The 18,582-nt window shown below is 39.5% G+C and overlaps 3 protein-coding genes across 3 annotated transcripts; 1 reads left to right on the top strand and 2 right to left on the bottom strand.

Moving 5' to 3' along the window:
- The first annotated feature begins 510 nt into the window (after window positions 1–510).
- Window positions 511–2,366, top strand: LOC112937838 (uncharacterized). The gene is made up of 4 exons (XM_026022766.2): window positions 511–870; window positions 947–1,049; window positions 1,570–1,613; window positions 1,741–2,366. The coding sequence occupies exons 1-4, from the start codon at window positions 691–693 to the stop codon at window positions 1,894–1,896; spliced, it is 483 nt and encodes a 160-aa protein (XP_025878551.1). The 5' UTR covers window positions 511–690; the 3' UTR covers window positions 1,897–2,366.
- Window positions 2,367–2,998: 632 nt separating this feature from the next.
- LOC4330228 (uncharacterized) lies at window positions 2,999–5,990 on the bottom strand. Its single transcript, XM_015767945.3, has 5 exons — window positions 5,634–5,990; window positions 4,789–4,866; window positions 4,625–4,709; window positions 3,801–3,889; window positions 2,999–3,438 (listed from the first exon to the last, which is right to left on the bottom strand). Exons 1-5 carry the CDS (start codon window positions 5,934–5,936, stop codon window positions 3,301–3,303), a joined length of 693 nt encoding a protein of 230 aa, XP_015623431.1. The 5' UTR covers window positions 5,937–5,990; the 3' UTR covers window positions 2,999–3,300.
- Window positions 5,991–10,988: 4,998 nt separating this feature from the next.
- On the bottom strand, window positions 10,989–11,847 carry LOC4330227 (putative lipid-binding protein AIR1). Its single transcript, XM_015768693.3, has one exon. The coding sequence runs from the start codon at window positions 11,839–11,841 to the stop codon at window positions 11,278–11,280; it is 564 nt and encodes a 187-aa protein (XP_015624179.2). The 5' UTR covers window positions 11,842–11,847; the 3' UTR covers window positions 10,989–11,277.
- Window positions 11,848–18,582: the final 6,735 nt, after the last annotated feature.

Here is an 18,582-nt window from a genome sequence, read left to right as displayed (position 1 = left end):
ATTCAACTTCCAGAATATATCATCATACGAGTCAACTTATCTCAAAAATATCATCACCATCAGGATTCCATCCGTTAACTCTACTCTGTTAGCCCATTTGAAAAATGCGATAGGGTTAATGGAGAGTAATGGATGGAATCTGATAACAATGGTATGACTCATATGATGGTATTTCCTAAAAGTTACATTCGTCAATAGCTTTTCTTAACATGGAGAATTTGTCAATGGCATTTTGGATTTTCTCTAGTAAGATTTACACATTGACCCTCTTATATGATGCAATAATTCTAATATTATATCCCTTTCCAATCACAAATTTCAGCTGCTAAAACAGTGGAGAAAATGGTCAAAAGTTATTGTAACCCATTCCAGAAACAGAGCTGTTAATGCCAAAAAAAAAAACAAAGGTGCATTTGTCTTACAACTTGTCATATGAAGAAACTATTCTGAACATACCCCGATGTCGTTCTGCAGTTGTATATATTGCTCCAATGTAAACCTATCACACATGGTCCCTTCCTCCCTCAGTTCTAGCAAACCCCTCGAAGCATTGGGTGAGCTCCGAGCAGTACAGTGCAAGCCTTTCTCACTTCTATCTATTTCGATCATATCATATATCCAGACCCTTCCATGTTCTCTAGCTTCTTGTATATATATCCACTTGAGTGAACCACTACTGCTATCTGCTCCATGCCTAGCCAAAGCTCTCCGCAAACTCTCAATGGGAAGCTAAAGCTCAACACCAGCACCACCATTCTCCTGTTCATCGTCTTCCTCTTCACTCTCTGTATCATCTCATGTGAAGCTCGTCACGATCACCTCCGTATCAGTGACAAGTACTCGAGCAAGAAGTCTTCCCTGGTTCCCAAGGTCACAGCAGATATATGATCATTGTTATGGAACTATTTTTTCTCATTCCTGATTTTTTTTTCTCTGTATCACGCAGGATGTGGCTGGAGACGATGTTGTTGGGAGCAAGCAGCCGATCGATCAATCAGTGGGCAAGGAGGTGACGCTGAATGCGAAGATGGAATTGGCGGCATCATCAGGTGGAGTTCGAAATACTGGACCCGCTGTTAGGGTTTCGCAACAGCTGCTTCGTCATCGGAAGCACGAGGATGATCAGGGAATTCACCTGGATTATGCTCAACCTAAAACCCATACTCCGTGCCATAACTGATGACATGATATAATGTCAATGCTATCCATCCCTCTGATTGTCTAGTAATCTGTCTAGTATAATCCTATCTAGCCTGTATGTTTTTCTAGCTGTGCCTCCTAGCTAGCACTAGAACACATAATGCACGTACGTGTGCATGTTTTGATGAGAGCCCTCCCCCGCTGTGAGCCTCACTAGCTACTAGCTAGTAAAATTATCTACAAACACTCATTTGCAAACTGACAGACTGAGTGCTAGCTATAGCTTGGCTACAGGGAGTTAATTTTGATATATAGCTCGAATGGAACATGCTAATCTTATATACTCCCATCTCTTTTTCCCTCGATCTCAAATTTGATTGATCATTCCTGGTAGTATTGTTTCATAGCAAGTGGTCGTGTGATTTGCAGGGAGTTCTTCTGGCTCTCTGAATAAACGGTTTGAAGGAACCAAGGTATGTATATATGCAAGCATTTCAGTCTGAGATCTCACATATACACATAGCAAGCTCCCTTCTTAATCCCCATAGCAAACTGGGTATCTGGCCCTCTTCTTAATCCCCTTCTGCAAAAATAATGTAGGTGAGGTCGGTTGCGCGAGAGCGTTCGGTGCTAGGAGCTGAGACTAACAGAGAGCAAGTAGGATCAAAGCCGGCGACCACTGCGTACACCGCGGAAACCCTAGCAGCCATGGACTACCCAGTTGCACACACAGCACCAGCTGTTCACAACAGGTAGCCAGTTGCAAAAATGCCAAATCGATAGCATGTTCGGCCTTTTCACATAAATTGGCCAAATTTTGGAGGCATATATCGAGAGAAAACAGTTCGCTGTTGATAGTGTGATCACTGGTCAGAAGTATGTAGCGTCAGATCTCTCCGATTTACTTAGCCCATCAAGCATCAAGCCTGTGATGTTGTATATATAGGATTACAAAATATGGAGGCATGAGTGAATCAAAACATGAGTTTGCAATGTGCATGCCCTTTGCTGAAGGTGGTTTTCGTTACCAATTACATATGTTGGATCTATTTCCTGCACTGGTCTCCTCACAAAGGACCTGTTTAGGGAAGTTCAGCCGCAACATCTCCTAGAATCTTCAGGTCCTCCAAACATGCAGTCTATATTCTTACCTAGATTATGAGAATTTGTAAATATAGAATCGAGATGAACTAGAAGCTAGTAACCCTAGCTTTTCCAGATTGTCACCAATTGCTTCTCAGAATCCCACAAACAGAATCAAAAAGTTGATCTTACATATGTCCCTCCATGCGAAACAAACGCGCTCAGCAGGCCGGTCGGCACCGCACAGTATGATCTTAACCTTTCTTGGTTCAGACGACAGAGCTGCTGATATTTTGTGGTTAATGATAGAGTACTAGAGTCTCTGAGATCAAGTTCCCTAGGCTCGTCATTGGCTAATAAATAAACCTAGCTCCAGAAGACCGAGACTATTTGGAGTAAATGTTTCGTGAATGTTGTGCACCTGGAGCGCAGTCAACAGTTTATGCTGAAGTCAAGCAAAACGTGTTGTACAGAGTACAGTGCATAATAAAAGGGCTTTCTAAAAGTTCAGAACTTTCAAGTTTCAACAAACAGTCCCTGCTTATTGAGTTCCTTTTTTCTTAGATGGAGCTTTGTACACGTTCCATCAGTCAGGCTCCAGCCTCTTGCATTCTTCATGTTTGATCCAGCAGACCAGCACAAGCTCTTGAATCAACGATACTAGTTCCAAAGCCCCCAAACAACATCACCTCAAAAGAACAATTGTATGGCACCATTCAGCAATCAGAAGAAAAAAACAAACTTGTAGCCAGGTGTCTGATTAGAAACGCAAAACTGAGAGTAAATCCTAGTATATTGAAGGCACGAACTACAAAGGTTTTTAGTACATGCCCACTTGTGCCAATTATCTCAATTCTCCCAAGAATGCCCCCTTTGCTGCATCAATCTTACCAAAATAGTGTAACTAATGCGAGAAGTGCAACTGGAACAGAAACGCCTGCTCTAAAAAAGACAGACATCCCAACCCCAGATCCAAGCAAAAACCTATTGGTTTACATCCCTGGCGATGTCTCATGTGTTCATCAAGATGGTAAAACCACATGGATTCAAAGTTTCTCTTCCGTTGTACAGTTATCACTAACTACACTTCACCACAAATGGTTTGAATGCATTTAGGAACTGTGAGGTCCGCACCCCAAGCTTGAGGTCAACTTCTCCACCACCCAGCCAGAAGAAATCCTTATCTAACTTGGTAATAGCTTCATCAATGATAACCTGTGTAGAAACTCATTGTATCAGATGCCTTGAAAGCTTCAAAATATATGTACCCTCTCTTTCCAGAGAAACAAGAAATACAAGAACTCAAAACATCCACGCGTAAAATGCAATCTATCAGAAGTGTAACTTGATAAGACAGTTTGTCCTACTCAGAGTTGAAAATGAAACCAACCATATATGTCACCAGACATAATGCAGACAGGGTTAGAATTCAAGAAAGGTTTAACAGGATTTGTAAAGTACAGAGTTTTATATATGAGCGTGCAAAAACATGATTATCCCTTATATTCTTGCAAGATCTCCCCATTTGAAGTTGACCCTTATGACATAAAACCTAAAGTTAGAGGCAACATTTATACCGGTATGTCTGTTTCCATTCCAATGCATGTAACAGCATTGTGAACAAACCCTGTAAGCTTGAGTGACTCCTCTTCTGGTGCCAGCCTCACTGCACAAACACAAGTAAACAACATGAGTTAAAGAATAGAACTGGCATAAAAAGTAGGTCTTCAGACACACCTACAAATCTTGAAATGCCTAAAATATAATAGAGGCAACATTACTGCAGGATGCTGAAATCTACACACGATATACTGCATTCCTTTATCTTTGATCATGGTCACACATTTTTCCTTAAAGTGAAAAAAATACCACCGTATGAAAAATATTGTTGTATGTAAAAACCATCAGACAAGATGCTTGCCTTAGTTGTTGATATTAAAACCAATTCACAGCATACCATGTTGTTCAGGAATTAAGGTTTTCTCCCATCCTGTGAGAGGTATATTCCTCCTCATACTTCAGATATAGCATTCCATGGAGAGGTACCAGAACTAATCTTATAGGTTAGAATAGGATTGTGAACTCATCTTTATATATGTTCTTGACCTTCTCTTACGTTTTTTTAGAGGTGTAGGTATTTGTGCTAGTCAAGAGATACATACCTATTCCTCTCTACTAACACTAAAAGTCTTGCCACTGCCAATTATGAACTTGTCTTCTGATCAGTTCAACAGGTTTATTTTTTTACCTCATAAATAGTAGGGAGGTATATACCTCACTAAGGATGGGAGAAAACCTTCGAGGGATTTCATGGAAGCTTTGAATGCTGATGACCAATAAAAGGTTATCGGTGGCATTTGTAGAGATTAGATTTGTTTCAATATATTATTATAAATCTTACTGTTAAATCTCTTCTTGGGTATCTGCTTCTCGTTTAGGGAATAGATGAAGTTCTTGATGCTGTCTGCATTAAGCCGTGCCATATACTGCAAATATATCCGTGTGAAGATAAAATGTACTAATTAAATTTGAAGATAGTGTGTTGAGATCAAACTTACAGTTTACCTGAACAACAACGACATAATATTTTGAATTCTTTGGATTGCTGCAGTCAACAACATCTGCAGCAGCTTGTGTATTCACCTAATAGGTAACTTCAACATCAGCATTAACACAAAGGCTTCATTATTTACAGATATGTTGGCATAAACATGAAATTGTGGCTCTACGGTCAGATAACAAAATATTGCACATCCCTCCTCCCATTAATGTTGTTTTAGCCAAATATAAAAGAGTTAAATTTCAATAAATAAAATACTGCACTGATAGGCAGTGAAGTTCGGTCCATATTGCATTTCTGAATCTAAAGTTGAGAAGAATGTCAATAAGTTCAATGCAACTCAAAACTTCATGTATAGCTGAGCAAATATTCCTAAGAGTGCTCAAAAGCACAACATTTCTTGCTTAGCAGTACACACCCTCTTCTCTACAAATGCCATGAAAACAGAGAACATTTTGATGTCAAAATATTGAAGCTGCTCTCGACCAAGTTGATCCAACTGGTTAAAAATATTAATATATAAAGCTGCTCCCATCTATCAACAGTCCAGCTGAAACCAAATCACAAGGAGCAGCTCTACAGCTATCCTTCTCTGCTGTATACTTCAACTTAAACCATTTCTTTCATAGTTCACTACCTAGCAATTTCCAATTTATCATGTTACCAATTACCACGTCATGCTAACAAAAAGTATCAAGTCATTATCTTGTACCTCACCGACGACACCATTGTGTCTAAAACCCTAAAAAGTTACTGATAACACAAATCCAAAGAGCTATCTCCAAGCCGACGTTACGCAGGCCAACTGTTCGACAAAATGCCGCACGGGAAGGAAAAGGAAGGCCCGTACCATGACGATGCTCTTGCAGAGTTGATTGACTGAATCTGCGCGGAGGAGGTCGCGGCGCTCCTCGAGAGGGCGGTCGTAGTAGTCGGCGGGCACGCGCCGGAAGGTGAAGTCGAGCACGCCGCGCGCGGTCAGGATGGAGGAGAGCCGCGCCTCCGTGGCGCCCGTCTCCGCCTCGCCCCCCGAGGGCGCCGCGGAGATAGATAGCGCCCCCAGGCGGTGCTGCTGCGCGGCGAGCTCGAGGTCCGCGACGCGGCGGAGGATCCGCAGCTGCCGCGCCTCGAGATCGGCCGCGGCGGCGTCCATGGTCGCCGTTGTCTGTCCTTCCTAGGGGACTAATTTGATGGTTTTGGGGACTTCGAGGTCCAAAGGCTCAGCTAATCCCCTGTTTGATGCCAAATCAACTCACTTGCAAAATTTAAAAAGTCAAATTGTAGGACTAAGCTTAATCAACCATTTGCATCTTTTAATTTTTTTAAAAAAAACAAAGTGTACTTTTTTAAGGAAAGGGAGCACTTTCAGTTTAACCTTCGAGAGTGACGGTGAACAAGATATAGGCAATAAGATAATAAATCTTTCTAATGATACAGTCATCGAACAACAAATGTTGTTGGCAATCTAGTTAATGCACGTAATGTTGTGACTAATGAGATATTGAGGTCAATCTGAACTTTTCTTTGAACGAGTAGCAGATGATTGCCAATTTTGCTAAAGATAAGTTATGGTCAATCAAGGTTAATCGTATTTTTGACACTCATGACATATCACATGGATTTGTAATTTAAAGGTCGCTATTGGACACTCACAAAGCTCATATTCATATATAGCCTATTAAATCGTATTTTTCACGTAACTATAACCACCCTCTTTATTAAATATATTTACATGTTGAGTTGTGCTAATTAGTTTAAATTTAGAGTAAATTTCACAAAACTACAGATACTATGACCAAATTATCATAAAACTACACATTTAACACCAAATATATCACAAAACTATACATTTAAGATGAAGTGTCACAAAACTACATGTTTAGTAACTAAATTATTATAAAACTATAGGTTTAGAACCAATTTAATCACAAAGTAATAATGTTTATAGCTCCACCATAACAATGGTGCTAGGGATTTAAACTTCAAAAGTTGTAGTTTTGTGATAAGTTCAATATTAAATATGCATTTTTGTGATACTTAACCTAAAATCTGCAGTTTTATGATAATTTTGGTGCTAAATGTGTAGTTTTGTGATACAACTCCTTAAATCTGTAGTTTTGTGATAATTTGGTCAAAATATCTGTAGTTTTATGAAATTTACTCTTAAATTTATAACAATTCGATAATAGACTAACATGATAATATAAAGTTTCTGATAATTATGCTAAGTGATTTACACGGCCATGAGTAGCCATCCTTGGTCAAATTTTCTCATAATAGGGAAGTTCAAAAGTAAACATGTTTTGTTTAGGTTTAGACGTGTCCTTTTAGGCTGAACGAAATGGAATGGAATGTTGAATAGCTTAATGATTCGAGGAACACATGAATGAAAAATACACAATGGTATTTAATGAAAAGAAACTTGGATGTAGCATTTAAAAATGGTATTTAATGAAAAGAAACTCGGATGTAGCATTTAAAAAACACACACACACCATTTATAAGTTCGAAGAGCATGCATATTTATGTTCAATTCCTTTACGGAAAAAGAGCGCACCCTATCCTTGTTGTTGATACACACTCTTTGTCCCTCTTAGCGACCCATAGTCTTCATAGCCCATGATTTTTATAAGATTAGTATATTTGATCACCGCTAAAGTATTGTAAGGATTTATGCATTTAAAATGATCTTGAATTTATCATGTAGATGTTACTTTATTGAAAATTGTTAGTTTTCCACCCTGTTTTATAGCATACTAATTAGAACATACGTACTTCTTTTTTTGGTAATGTACTTATGTATGTCTAGATAAATTTTATGTATTATACTCGTGTAAATCTATCTAAACTAAAATATGTTTATTTTTTAAACACTCGTCCCGAGCTATGGATCTATTTGTAAATAAGTTTTACATTGTAACCATTTAAAAATACTAAAAAACCATCTTTATGACCTATTTATATAAAATAAATATTACAAAGGGTCATTAATTTGCATCTCTATCTTTATAGCACATTTGTTTTTGTCCTTTCTGTTAACATCTGATGAATCTTTCCAACCTAAGCCACATGAAGATTCTAGATACCTCCTTTCTATTTCATTCAACGGTAAATATTGGTTCTACATATAAATCCAACGGTCATCTTCGCTCGACGATGTGGCTCATCTTGGGAACATCCTGCGAAAAACTTTTTACTTATAGAGATTGGCGCAAGGCGTATACGTAGCCTTCCAATTAAAAGTCAGTAGGTAGCGCTGTGATGTAAGAATGGATGAATATGTGAACAACTATAACAACAGAAAAGTCTGTTCACCAGATAAGCTGCAATGATTAAAAAAAAAACAGATAAGCTGCTATGACGGAGTTGTGAGGGCCGGGTTTGATTCCATTCACCAGTGTTTATGTCTGTGTGTTCATAAATTAGCCAATGCTCAATCCAAGCCGGATATCCAACGGGGCAATGAAGACATCTCGTACATCTCACTGCCAGTCAGCGACTCCTTTTTCCGCGTGTTCGGCACACGGACTCCACGTCCACTAAATTTCGTGTACTATGCGTGCCGTGCGCAGCGGTGAACCCGATCTCTGCATACACTGTGCCGTGCGCTGCCCTACCCGACGCAGCGGCGAGACGAAGAAATCCAGCGCGTGTGACGAGTGACGACGTGATCAAGCTGTCGGGGGACGGACCGGGCAACCGGCCACATGAAACCGAGACCTCGTCACGGGGCGATGAAACGCGCGCCCGTCCGTCCTGTGGGGTGGGCCGGCGCGGCCGCCCCCGCGCCCAACTGGACACCTGATGGGTTGTTACTGGTCGATCGGTACCTTCTTTGGTGGGTATATGCGCACAAACTACTCAGACGCAGACGCGCTCGTCCGGTGGCCGGTAGGGATGAAAACGGAGCGGATATTGACGGATAATGCTCATACATATTCGTTTTCATATTTTTTACCGGATACGAAAACGAATACGGATAGCTCGAATACGGAAACAAATACGGATTATCTCGAATACGAATAAGAATCGAATATGATCGGACACAAATACGGAAACAAATTTTTCTCGGAACACGAAAACCAACTCAACTTCTAATGGAAACAAATATCAACATATATAATTAGCTCATTTTATATAAAATGAGGTATAATTTATAAATATTTTTTAAAATTTAAATAATATTAATAGTATGGACTAGTGTTAAGAGATAAACTACTATTAAAATCTATAAAGGTATATTGAAGGTTATAGAATTAGAAAGAAATGGGGTATGTCTCATGGGTCCTGCGGATATCCGAATAGCACTGTTCACCGGATATCCGAATTATTATCCGTATCCGACGGAAAATCTGGTACCATATTCGTATTCGTATCCGGGAGAAAATATCCGTATTCGTATCCGTATCCGAACTATCCGAGAATTATCCGATTCGAAAGGTATCCGTATCCGTTTTTGTCCAGAGCGGACGGAAACTATCCGCTCCGTTTTCATCCCTAGTGGCCGGTGGTGCAGCCACCCCGCAGCCGGCAGGCCCACGCGCGGTCACGGGCTCCCGGCTCCGCGCATCTGCCGCCTTTGGTTTGGTTGGCACTTGGCAGGTTGGGTCCCAACACTCATAGCACTGGCTACTGCAGCTGCGCGCGCGAGCCGTGGAGGTAAAAAAGATCTCACTGCGCGTCTGCGCCGCGGCTGTGCCGTCCGGCGACCAGGAATCCGCTTCTTGGGTGAAGCGGATCGATGTGCCAGTAGGCCTGCCTGGCCACGCAGAAGAGGCCTGCATGGATCACGTCAACCCTGTCGCGCTACGTACGTTCGCGTCATGTTGGACAGCTGAAGCCTGAAGAAGGCGTCACGTATTCACGTGAATGCTTCTGGAGGGTTCCGCCGTCTTCCAAATTACTACTCTAGGAGTAGGGAAAATTTTGTTCTAGGGTGTGTTAGTTCACGTTAAAATTAAAAGTTTGGTTGAAATTGAAACAATGTGTGATGAAAAAGTTAGAAGTTTGTGTGTAAGAAAGTTTTGATGTGATGGAAAAGTTGAAAGTTTGAAGAAAAAATTTGGAACTAAGAGCATGTTCACTTTGATATCATTTTCAATCTTACCAGATTTTGGTAGAGTTGCGAAAAAGTGGCTACATTTAGTTTGCTACTAAATTTTAGTAACTATATAAGAAATCCTATCAAAATTATTGCCAAATTTTAGTAAGGTTTTTTTTGGCGTTAAAGTGAACAGGCGCTAAACTCGGTCCTAATTGGCTTTCTTTGTGCTCACGGTGAAGTAGGCTTATCACGAGGAATACAGTACTGTTCGGCGGCCTATATATACATGCAGCGCCTTTGTATGACGGTTTAAAACACGTACATACGTGTGGATTAATCGACGTGATTTCGGTGGTAATTTCATCGTACACCTACGTTGTTTTACGATGGTGACATGGTGTATAAGTAGGGCCTGTTTACTTTGATGTCATTTTCAATCTTACTAAATTTTGATAAAGTTGTCAAAAAAATAGCTACATTTAGTTTGCTGCCAAATTTTGGTAACTATATAAGGGGCCTGTTCACTTTGATGCCAAAAAAAACCTTACCAAATTTTGGCATTCCAAAATTTTGGCATAGTTGCCAAAATTTTGACAACTTGCCAAAATTTTGGTAGGATTTCTTATATAGTTACAAAAATTTGGCAGCAAACTAAATGTAGCCACTTTTTGACAACTTTACCAAAATTTGGTAAGGTTGAAAATGACATCAAAGTGAACAGGCCAAAGAAATCCTGCCAAAATTTTGGCAACTATGCCAAAATTTGGTAATGCCAAGATTTGGTAAGGTTTTTTTTGGCATCAAAGTGAACATGCCCGTAGAGTTGAACTTTAAAATCCAAAATCACTAATATATATACTAGTTGAGCGTGTATTAATTTATAAGGAGGCAAACTCTATACATATATATATATATAGGTTCTATATATGTTGTGTCTCTGTTTTTCCCTCCAACTAAAAAGAACAAAATTGAGAGCCAATCTACTGTTATATGTTGTCTCTTAGTGGAACAGATGTAAATTTTAAAAAATAATTCACACCGAAATTTCCAACAAATTAACTGTCCTAAGTACATTTTGTCGTACAATTGCTTGCTTACAATTAAACTACGAGAACGTACTGCAAGCAAATTACAACCACACCCAGACATAGACACGCCAAATTCAATCTAAAAGAGTATCCATTGCATGCAATTCCTTGGAGAACAAAACCTCCATTAATTGACCAAATGATGACAGAAACTGATTAACTGAAGAAACATAAACAAATCAAGTACAGTTAACTCGCTGGATTGATATCTGAAGCAGTTCTACATTCAGAACTAATAACAGAGTAAGTAAAGACTCGACCGATATGCATGCAGGCACTCAAGAACGAACGATGTGTTCGTGCATGCGTGCTGCATGCATGCAAAGCTAGCACGTCGTTACACCGTACGCGCGTTACGTAGCTTAAGCACAGATGAAGCCACTAGGGACGTTCTTGCCGCAGTAGTTGACGAGGAGGCTGAGCTTGACGGGGATGTCGAGGGTGATGCCGAGCACGTTGGCCTTGATGGCGGTGCAGAGACAGACGGCGGCCTCAAGGTCGGCGAGGCCGCCGAGGACGCCGCAGCACGGCTCGTACGGCGGCTGGCCGACCTCGGCGCTGACGAGGCCCAGCACGTCGGCGCACGCCGCGAACTTGAGCGCGTTCTTGGGGCACTTGGTGTTGTAGGACGGCGTCGATGGCGTCGTCGACGGCGTCGAAGGCGTCGGGCAGTACTTGCCGCAGGCGCTGGCCACGGTGAAGAAGAGGACCAGGTTTAGAGCCACGAGGAGGAATGCCCTGGAAGCCATGGCTACGCTAGCTGAAAGCGTACAAGCACTTGCGCCGTTGCACACAGGGCTACGTAAGTGATGGTCTGCAACTAGAGAGAGGTGCGAAAACTCAGCAGAGTACGTGGGTATTTGTAGGGGAGAGAACCAGAACCCTAGCAATCTGTTGTTGTCAAAAGACTCCTCCTGACAAACCATATTCGCAGATCTTCCCCAAGATTAATACATTATGTGCATATATGATTTTTTGTGAGAGTAACGTACTTTTTTTTAAGAAATACATTACAAATATAGATGCTCACAGTTCGTGCACACACATCCCTATTAATACAAAAACACACCCTTCTCATATGAACATATGTGAAAGACTGATCCATCATATATTGGGATTGACGAAGTCACCACGAGTGTCTCACTGTTGATGGTACATTGGCTATCACTAAAAGAAAAAATAGACGTAAATGTGATACTTAAATCCGGATGAGCTGGTTCCAACTAGAGAAACCTAACCAGTTAAGCTACGCTTATTTCACAATAAAAGAACATCCTGAATGATCGATCATGCACATATATTAGATGCGGATTTGCGCCAGTGTTGTAGAAAACGGGCTTACCAGTCATTTACTTTAGTTGTTTGTATATGTAGGCAACCCAAGTAATATACCGTTCAGTGTCTAACGTGACCACCACATGTATTTGATTGAGTGTTATCCATACAAAAATAGTCACTCATCTTCAGTGTGTCCATGATCACGGTTAACACTTACCTTTCAATATATGAACTATGATGCCGAGTAGTGAGTAAGAGAGATATTCGATAGAATAACTTGCTAGGCAATTTCAACTTAATATATACCCGTCAAACCACTCAAAGACGACGATCAAATGTGTTACATACCTCAGTGGGTACTTGAACCAAAGCACTACATTTCACGATCATCTCAATTACTCAAAACACTTAATCATGCTTAGCTAGTCCCTAGAAAAAGCGACCAGCCTCACACTTTCATCGCAAGCTGTTCATAAGCATCACAAATGCATAAATATGGATAAGAGAGCAGCAAGATACATATAACATAACCGGGTTCATAAACCCGTCATACAACACAAAGATAGCAGCAAAAGTCTCATAAATTCATATAAGCAAAACCAAACCCGTATTTGCCAACCATTCCACACAGACAACCAACCAGGGCAAGAGCCAAGCTAAACTACCCTCAACGCCCTCAGTAGGGTTCATCATATGTATTTGGATGAGTGGGATCCAAATACATGTGGTGATCACATTGGACACTAGACGATATATTACCCAGTGTACCTACAATGGGCATGAACTATTTTTTTGACGCGATACATAGTACAATTATCATTTATGAGCATAAAAACTCCATTTTTAGCAATTGATTGAACCTTCTTTTTATCATCTATAAATAATCGTTCGTATATTACACTTGATCATTTAAAGTAGCATATTTATCTTTTATGATCTTATTAATTTGTTTAGTGTTTCTATATGTTTATTTAGTGTTTCCCTCCGTCCCATAATATAAGGGATTTTAAGTTTTTTCTTGCAACGTTTGACCACTCGTTTTATTCAAAAAAATTTGAAATTATTATTTATTTTATTTGTGACTTACTTTATTATTTATAGTACTTTAAGCACAATTTTTCGTTTTTTATATTTGCAAAAAAAATTGAATAAGACGAGTGATGAAATGTTGCAATTAAAAACTCAAAATCACTTATATTGTGGGATGGAGGGAGTAGTTTTTATTTATCCAATATGAACCAAACTCCATCACTATTTGGTGTACAACTATGAGCATCAAAAGCTATATTTTGGGTTAATGTAAGCTATGACCATTCAATTGACATATTAGGCTTATATAGTTTTATGTTTTTAAATATCCAAAGAAGCTCATAATATTATAAAATATATACATATATATGCATAAGCCAAATTTTCGCACATATAATTCTGATTAATTTTTCATGTTTCGGTTAATTGTTGAGTGGTACCCTCTCTGTATGTATTTCACATATATAATTCCGATTAGTCGACTGTATTTCACAAAATTGATTATTATACATCATATTTTTATGTATACAGATTGTTTGCATAGGGCCGGGTTATATATTATATATTATATATGGAAATTAAATGATTTTGATTTATAAGTGTGGGTGACAAATAATAACGAGAGCCTAAGAGTTGGCCTCAAATTAAAGTTGTTAATAAATTAATATTGTTTGCACTAAAAAGGGCGCACCATATGCGGTTGTGTGAAGTATATAGTGGGAAACAACTATCTTAAGGAAGAAAATATGTTTCAATTAAGATTACCTCTGAAGGTAATTAATATAAGTCAGATATAGCAATATATATCTATGTGGAACCAATTTTGTTAGTAACTCACAAAGATGCTGATATACATGCATGCAAGACAACAAAAGAGGCGGATCTGGATTTGAAGACCAGCATACATGAGGGGAGCATATCTTTTTTAAGACTGACAAATCATGCATGCATGTAATAATTCGCATTTCAGGACGCACCACCTCCTATACAGCGAAGTAAGTACATGCAAAACTATGCCGAGCTAATTGCAACTTATGTTGATAGATATTGACAGCACGATATTTGTCATGCATATGCGGATGTGCATAAAACACCTCACAAAACACATCTATTGCATGCCAACTTATAACCCAAGCAAGTCACATACTCACACAGTGGCGGAGCCAGAAAATTTCCACACCTAGGACTGAGCTAATAGGATCTCAAATATTTTCATAAATTACATAGCATTTTTCAAGATTATAATAGGGATTATGGAGCTAGGCATGGGGCCTAAGCCCTAGCTGCCCCATGTCTGATTCCGCCTCTGTACTTACACGCATGTAAATATTTTTCCCTCTGCTTAATTAATATATAACACCAGCTAAGTCTAGCTCGTTTTTTTCTAAAAAAAAAGTAGCTAGCTGTTCAAGAATACCACACGCAAAAGTACCTCTTTGTGTTGTACCACGAACTGCATTAGTCATAAGTAAAACACTCACTTTAAGCAAGCTACTCCCTCTGTCCCAAAAAAAAAAGACAAACCCTGAATTTCCGTGTCCAACGTTTGACCGTCCGTCTTATTTGAAAAAATTATAAAAAAAATTAAAAAAACAAGTCACGCATAAAGTATTAATCATGTTTTATCATCTAACAACAATGAAAATACTAATTATAAAAAAATTGCATATAAGACGGACAGTCAAACGTTGGACACGGAAACCCATGGTTTATCTTTTTTTAGGATGGAGGGAGTAGCTAGCAGCTTTCGATCTGAGATGAAATGTGGACAATTTAGGCCAAATCCATAGAAATGGGCAAGTGGCATTGTCAGCGCGAAGTGAGAGGGACAAGCGGTACAATGGGTAATGGGTACCCCTCCATAAAAAAAACTTAACTTAGGAGGGGATGAGACCACTCCAGTCCAATGAATCTGGACTACCCCTTTGTCCAGATTCAGATTCGTTGTCTTAGAAGGATTCCCTCTTAGGTTGAGTTTTTTTTTGACAGAGGGAGTAAGTTTGATCCCCACCATTTAAACCGCGCTCTCTACAATTACCAAAAAATAATTTATCATTCTACTGGAAGTAATTAAATGTTAAATCACATATAATTTATGTATAGAATCCATCAAACGTACTCGTAATGTCTTAAAGGTAGTATATTCTTTCCTAAATAGAGTACACCTAAAAATGATTGCTGCGAACATTGGGCAAAAATTTGAAGTGGTTTGTTTCCACTGGTCGCTGAGTTGAGTGGAAAAATGACAGGAATTAATTGGGAGCTACTGCCATCTACTTACCGACTAATACTTCCTCCGTTCATATTATAAGACGTTTTAGCATTGACCACATTCACATATTATATATATATATATATATATATATATATATATATATATATATATATATATATATATATATATATATATATATGCGCGCGCGCGTCTAGATTCATTAATATATATATGAATATAGATAATGCTAGAAAGTCTTATAACTTAAAACGGAGATAGTCCTAGACAACCGAGGCTACGTGTGTTAAATTTTGTAAGAAACACTGTACAAACATAATGCTCACAGTATCCCTACATTCACCCCTATGAAACACGTGCGCACACAACACTCTAAAAGTCTAGATCAGTATATCTTAATATTTGAGGAGTCACCATGGACGCCTTGTTGTTGACATATACGTCGTCTATCACCAAAAGAATAATTAATCATAAATACAAGCACCCGTGTAAAATCTAGTAATTGAGCTCGGGTATACTGATTTCGTCACAATGAACCTAATAAGCTGAGTTGTGCTCACTTTACGGTTTATCAGTGTTGATTACTCCTCATTTGTTAAGAAAATATGGGTCAGTGACACTGGCAAAAAGAGTTCTATTATCACAAAAAAATTGATGAGGACATCCTCCACTATTACCCGCTGGCAAAGACGCAAAAGTCGGGTGGCGACCGTGTGAGCCTCTGAATAATCCCACCTTACTTAGCTTGGAAGGAGAAAGCCACCTTAAAAGAGAGAGCCACCATTTCCCTATTGGACTAGTCTTTTTGGGAGATTGGGTATTTTCCCGAGTGGGTGTGACTAAGAACTGTTGGGGTCCGAGCAATCTTAAGTTATTGGGTCTCGGCCGACCCTACCTGAGCCGGATTGTTATCAAAAATGATGTTCGATTCACATTAAGAAAAAAAATGTCATTACGAATGAATTTTTGGAAATAAAAGGGAACCCAAATCACATGCATGGAGGCCAGATCAGATGCATGACCGTGGACAGTGATACGAAAGGTGTGTGTATCTTGAGCTGGCAAAGATAAAACTGGCAGTGAGCCAGCGACAAGGGTCTTGTCCAGCTCGTGGCTGTGGACAGGGCGCAGTCAATGCTGTGTTGCCCCATGGAGTACATGGACTGGACCATCCGTTCTCTCTGCTTTTTTCTAGACCCCCTGGCCGCCTCTCTGCGCGCTCTGTGATCACTGGCCGAAGCACAACTCATCAACGTCACATTTGCCGGCCGGCAGATGGCCCGGATAGCCTGAACAACGAAGTGGCGCAACAGAAACTCAGTGGCCCAGAGGAGGAGCACGACCAGCGATCGACGGGGAGATGTGTTTGGCACTCACAAATCCATGAGATTTTGTGTACGTGCGTTGCTTTGAGGTTGCTTGCATATGTGACTCTTCTTCTGCCTTTTGGTACATGCAGTATGAGTTTCCTTTTACCTGAAACCAACGGCGGGAATAGGAGTAAGCAACGACGCTCCAGATCGGCAGAGCATGCATCATCGTCATTTCCTTTTTTCCAAGTTGCCAAGAACAAACAAGGGCTCGTGACAGTTGCATTATTGCAGAACGGGTCTAACACAAGAAAACAACATGGCATACGACACAGGGTTATGAATGACTAACTGTTGGAGAGATATTCTTTTTTTGATCTTGTTGGAGAGATATTTTAATTGTACGTGTGGCTCATACTGATTCAACCATTCTCCCACACTGCAGGGTAGGGCCTAGCGTGGAAATGTATGCGCTGTAGCGTTATTGGCCCTTGGGATATACTAGTACTGATTCACTGAACTACTATGTCTGCAGCTGTACTATCTAGTGCAACACCCAGAGCATATAGCAATAGCAGGTTATAAGTCAACTATAACCACGTATCAAGAAGAAAAAAGAAGAGAGAGAAGAAAGCATGCTATAAATTTGTAGCCAGCTTTAACACGGTGTATGAGAGGTGGCTGGATATTAATGGTGTAGTATATTTTTATAACTAACTATTACATGAATAGACTATTAAATTAGCTATAAATGATTTATAGCTAACATTTGACTATACTAGTATTAAACTTGCTCTCAGGAGGTAGTTCACACTGAAAAAATGTTAGTTTCCTAAGAGGTGTGCTTAATTAATTTGTATATACTCTCACTAAGGTGTACTCCCTCTGTCTTAAAAAAACCTAACCTAACCTAGTACTTAAATGGGATATAATCTAGTATAGCGAATATGGACATGTGTACTAGTCTATATCCCATCTAAGTACTAGGTTAGGTTTTTTTTAGGACGGAGGGAGTAGAGCACAACTAAAATCGGAACATGTTGAGAACTAGTTATACTGTCCTCTCTGTGGTTTAGTTTTGAGTGATTTACTGTATTTAATTGTCTACCGCTTCCGTTCACAAATATATACGAGAGGTGGGAGTATGGTTATAGTATTTCTGTGAGAACTAAATGAGGGTGGCAATTCGGTGGGGGTGTACTAGCTAGCTACTCCCTCCATCTTACATTTTGGAACGGAGGAAATAGGCTACAAGTTCTTTACACAATATTCATTGATAAATTTTAATCGTTATGGGTATGTTCACTTTGATGCAAAAAAAACCTTCCTAAATTTTGGCATTGCCAAAATTTTGGTAACTTGCTAAATGTAACCACTTTTTTGGCAACTTTACCAAAATTTGGTAAGGTTGAAAATGACATCAAAGTGAACAGGCCCTATATTTGTGATCGGTGGGTACTATTAAGTTTGGCACTAAGAACATTCTAGTAGCACCTTTTTTTTAAGGAACAAAAAACAAACTAAAGGATTACTCATCTTTCTCTCTATACATATATACACACACGCTTGCGCGCGCAGGCACACAAATAACACATCACGCTAGAGGGTCGTAACTCCAAATACACCAAACCCAAATCTCCCTACGAGATAACAGACTTTTACTGACGGAGTAAAACCGTAAGGATTAACAAAATATTGTTTGGATTATTCTATCCTCACGACCACTACCAGGTACGCGTCGACAGGAATAAAATGTGAGGAATGCGAGATTAATTTCTTTCACAATGGAAGGTCGATAGAAGCTAGGACACCAAATC

This window comes from Oryza sativa, chromosome 2, assembly GCF_034140825.1.
Source record: "Oryza sativa Japonica Group chromosome 2, ASM3414082v1".
Taxonomy (NCBI): domain Eukaryota; kingdom Viridiplantae; phylum Streptophyta; class Magnoliopsida; order Poales; family Poaceae; genus Oryza; species Oryza sativa.
This window is presented reverse-complemented; position numbering and strand designations above follow the sequence as displayed.

Coding starts and splice junctions, on each gene's coding strand:
- LOC112937838 (XM_026022766.2), top strand. CDS start 691: ATGCCTAGCCAAAGCTCTCCGCAAACTCTCAATGGGAAGCTAAAGCTC. Junction 871..946: donor AGTCTTCCCTGGTTCCCAAG/GTCACAGCAGAT, acceptor TGTATCACGCAG/GATGTGGCTGGAGACGATGT. Junction 1,050..1,569: donor GGAATTGGCGGCATCATCAG/GTGGAGTTCGAA, acceptor TGTGATTTGCAG/GGAGTTCTTCTGGCTCTCTG.
- LOC4330228 (XM_015767945.3), bottom strand. CDS start 5,936: ATGGACGCCGCCGCGGCCGATCTCGAGGCGCGGCAGCTGCGGATCCTC. Junction 3,890..4,624: donor ACCCAAGAAGAGATTTAACA/GTAAGATTTATA, acceptor GTGTTTGTGCAG/TGAGGCTGGCACCAGAAGAG. Junction 3,439..3,800: donor GAATGGAAACAGACATACCG/GTATAAATGTTG, acceptor GTTTCTACACAG/GTTATCATTGATGAAGCTAT.
- LOC4330227 (XM_015768693.3), bottom strand. CDS start 11,841: ATGGTTTGTCAGGAGGAGTCTTTTGACAACAACAGATTGCTAGGGTTC.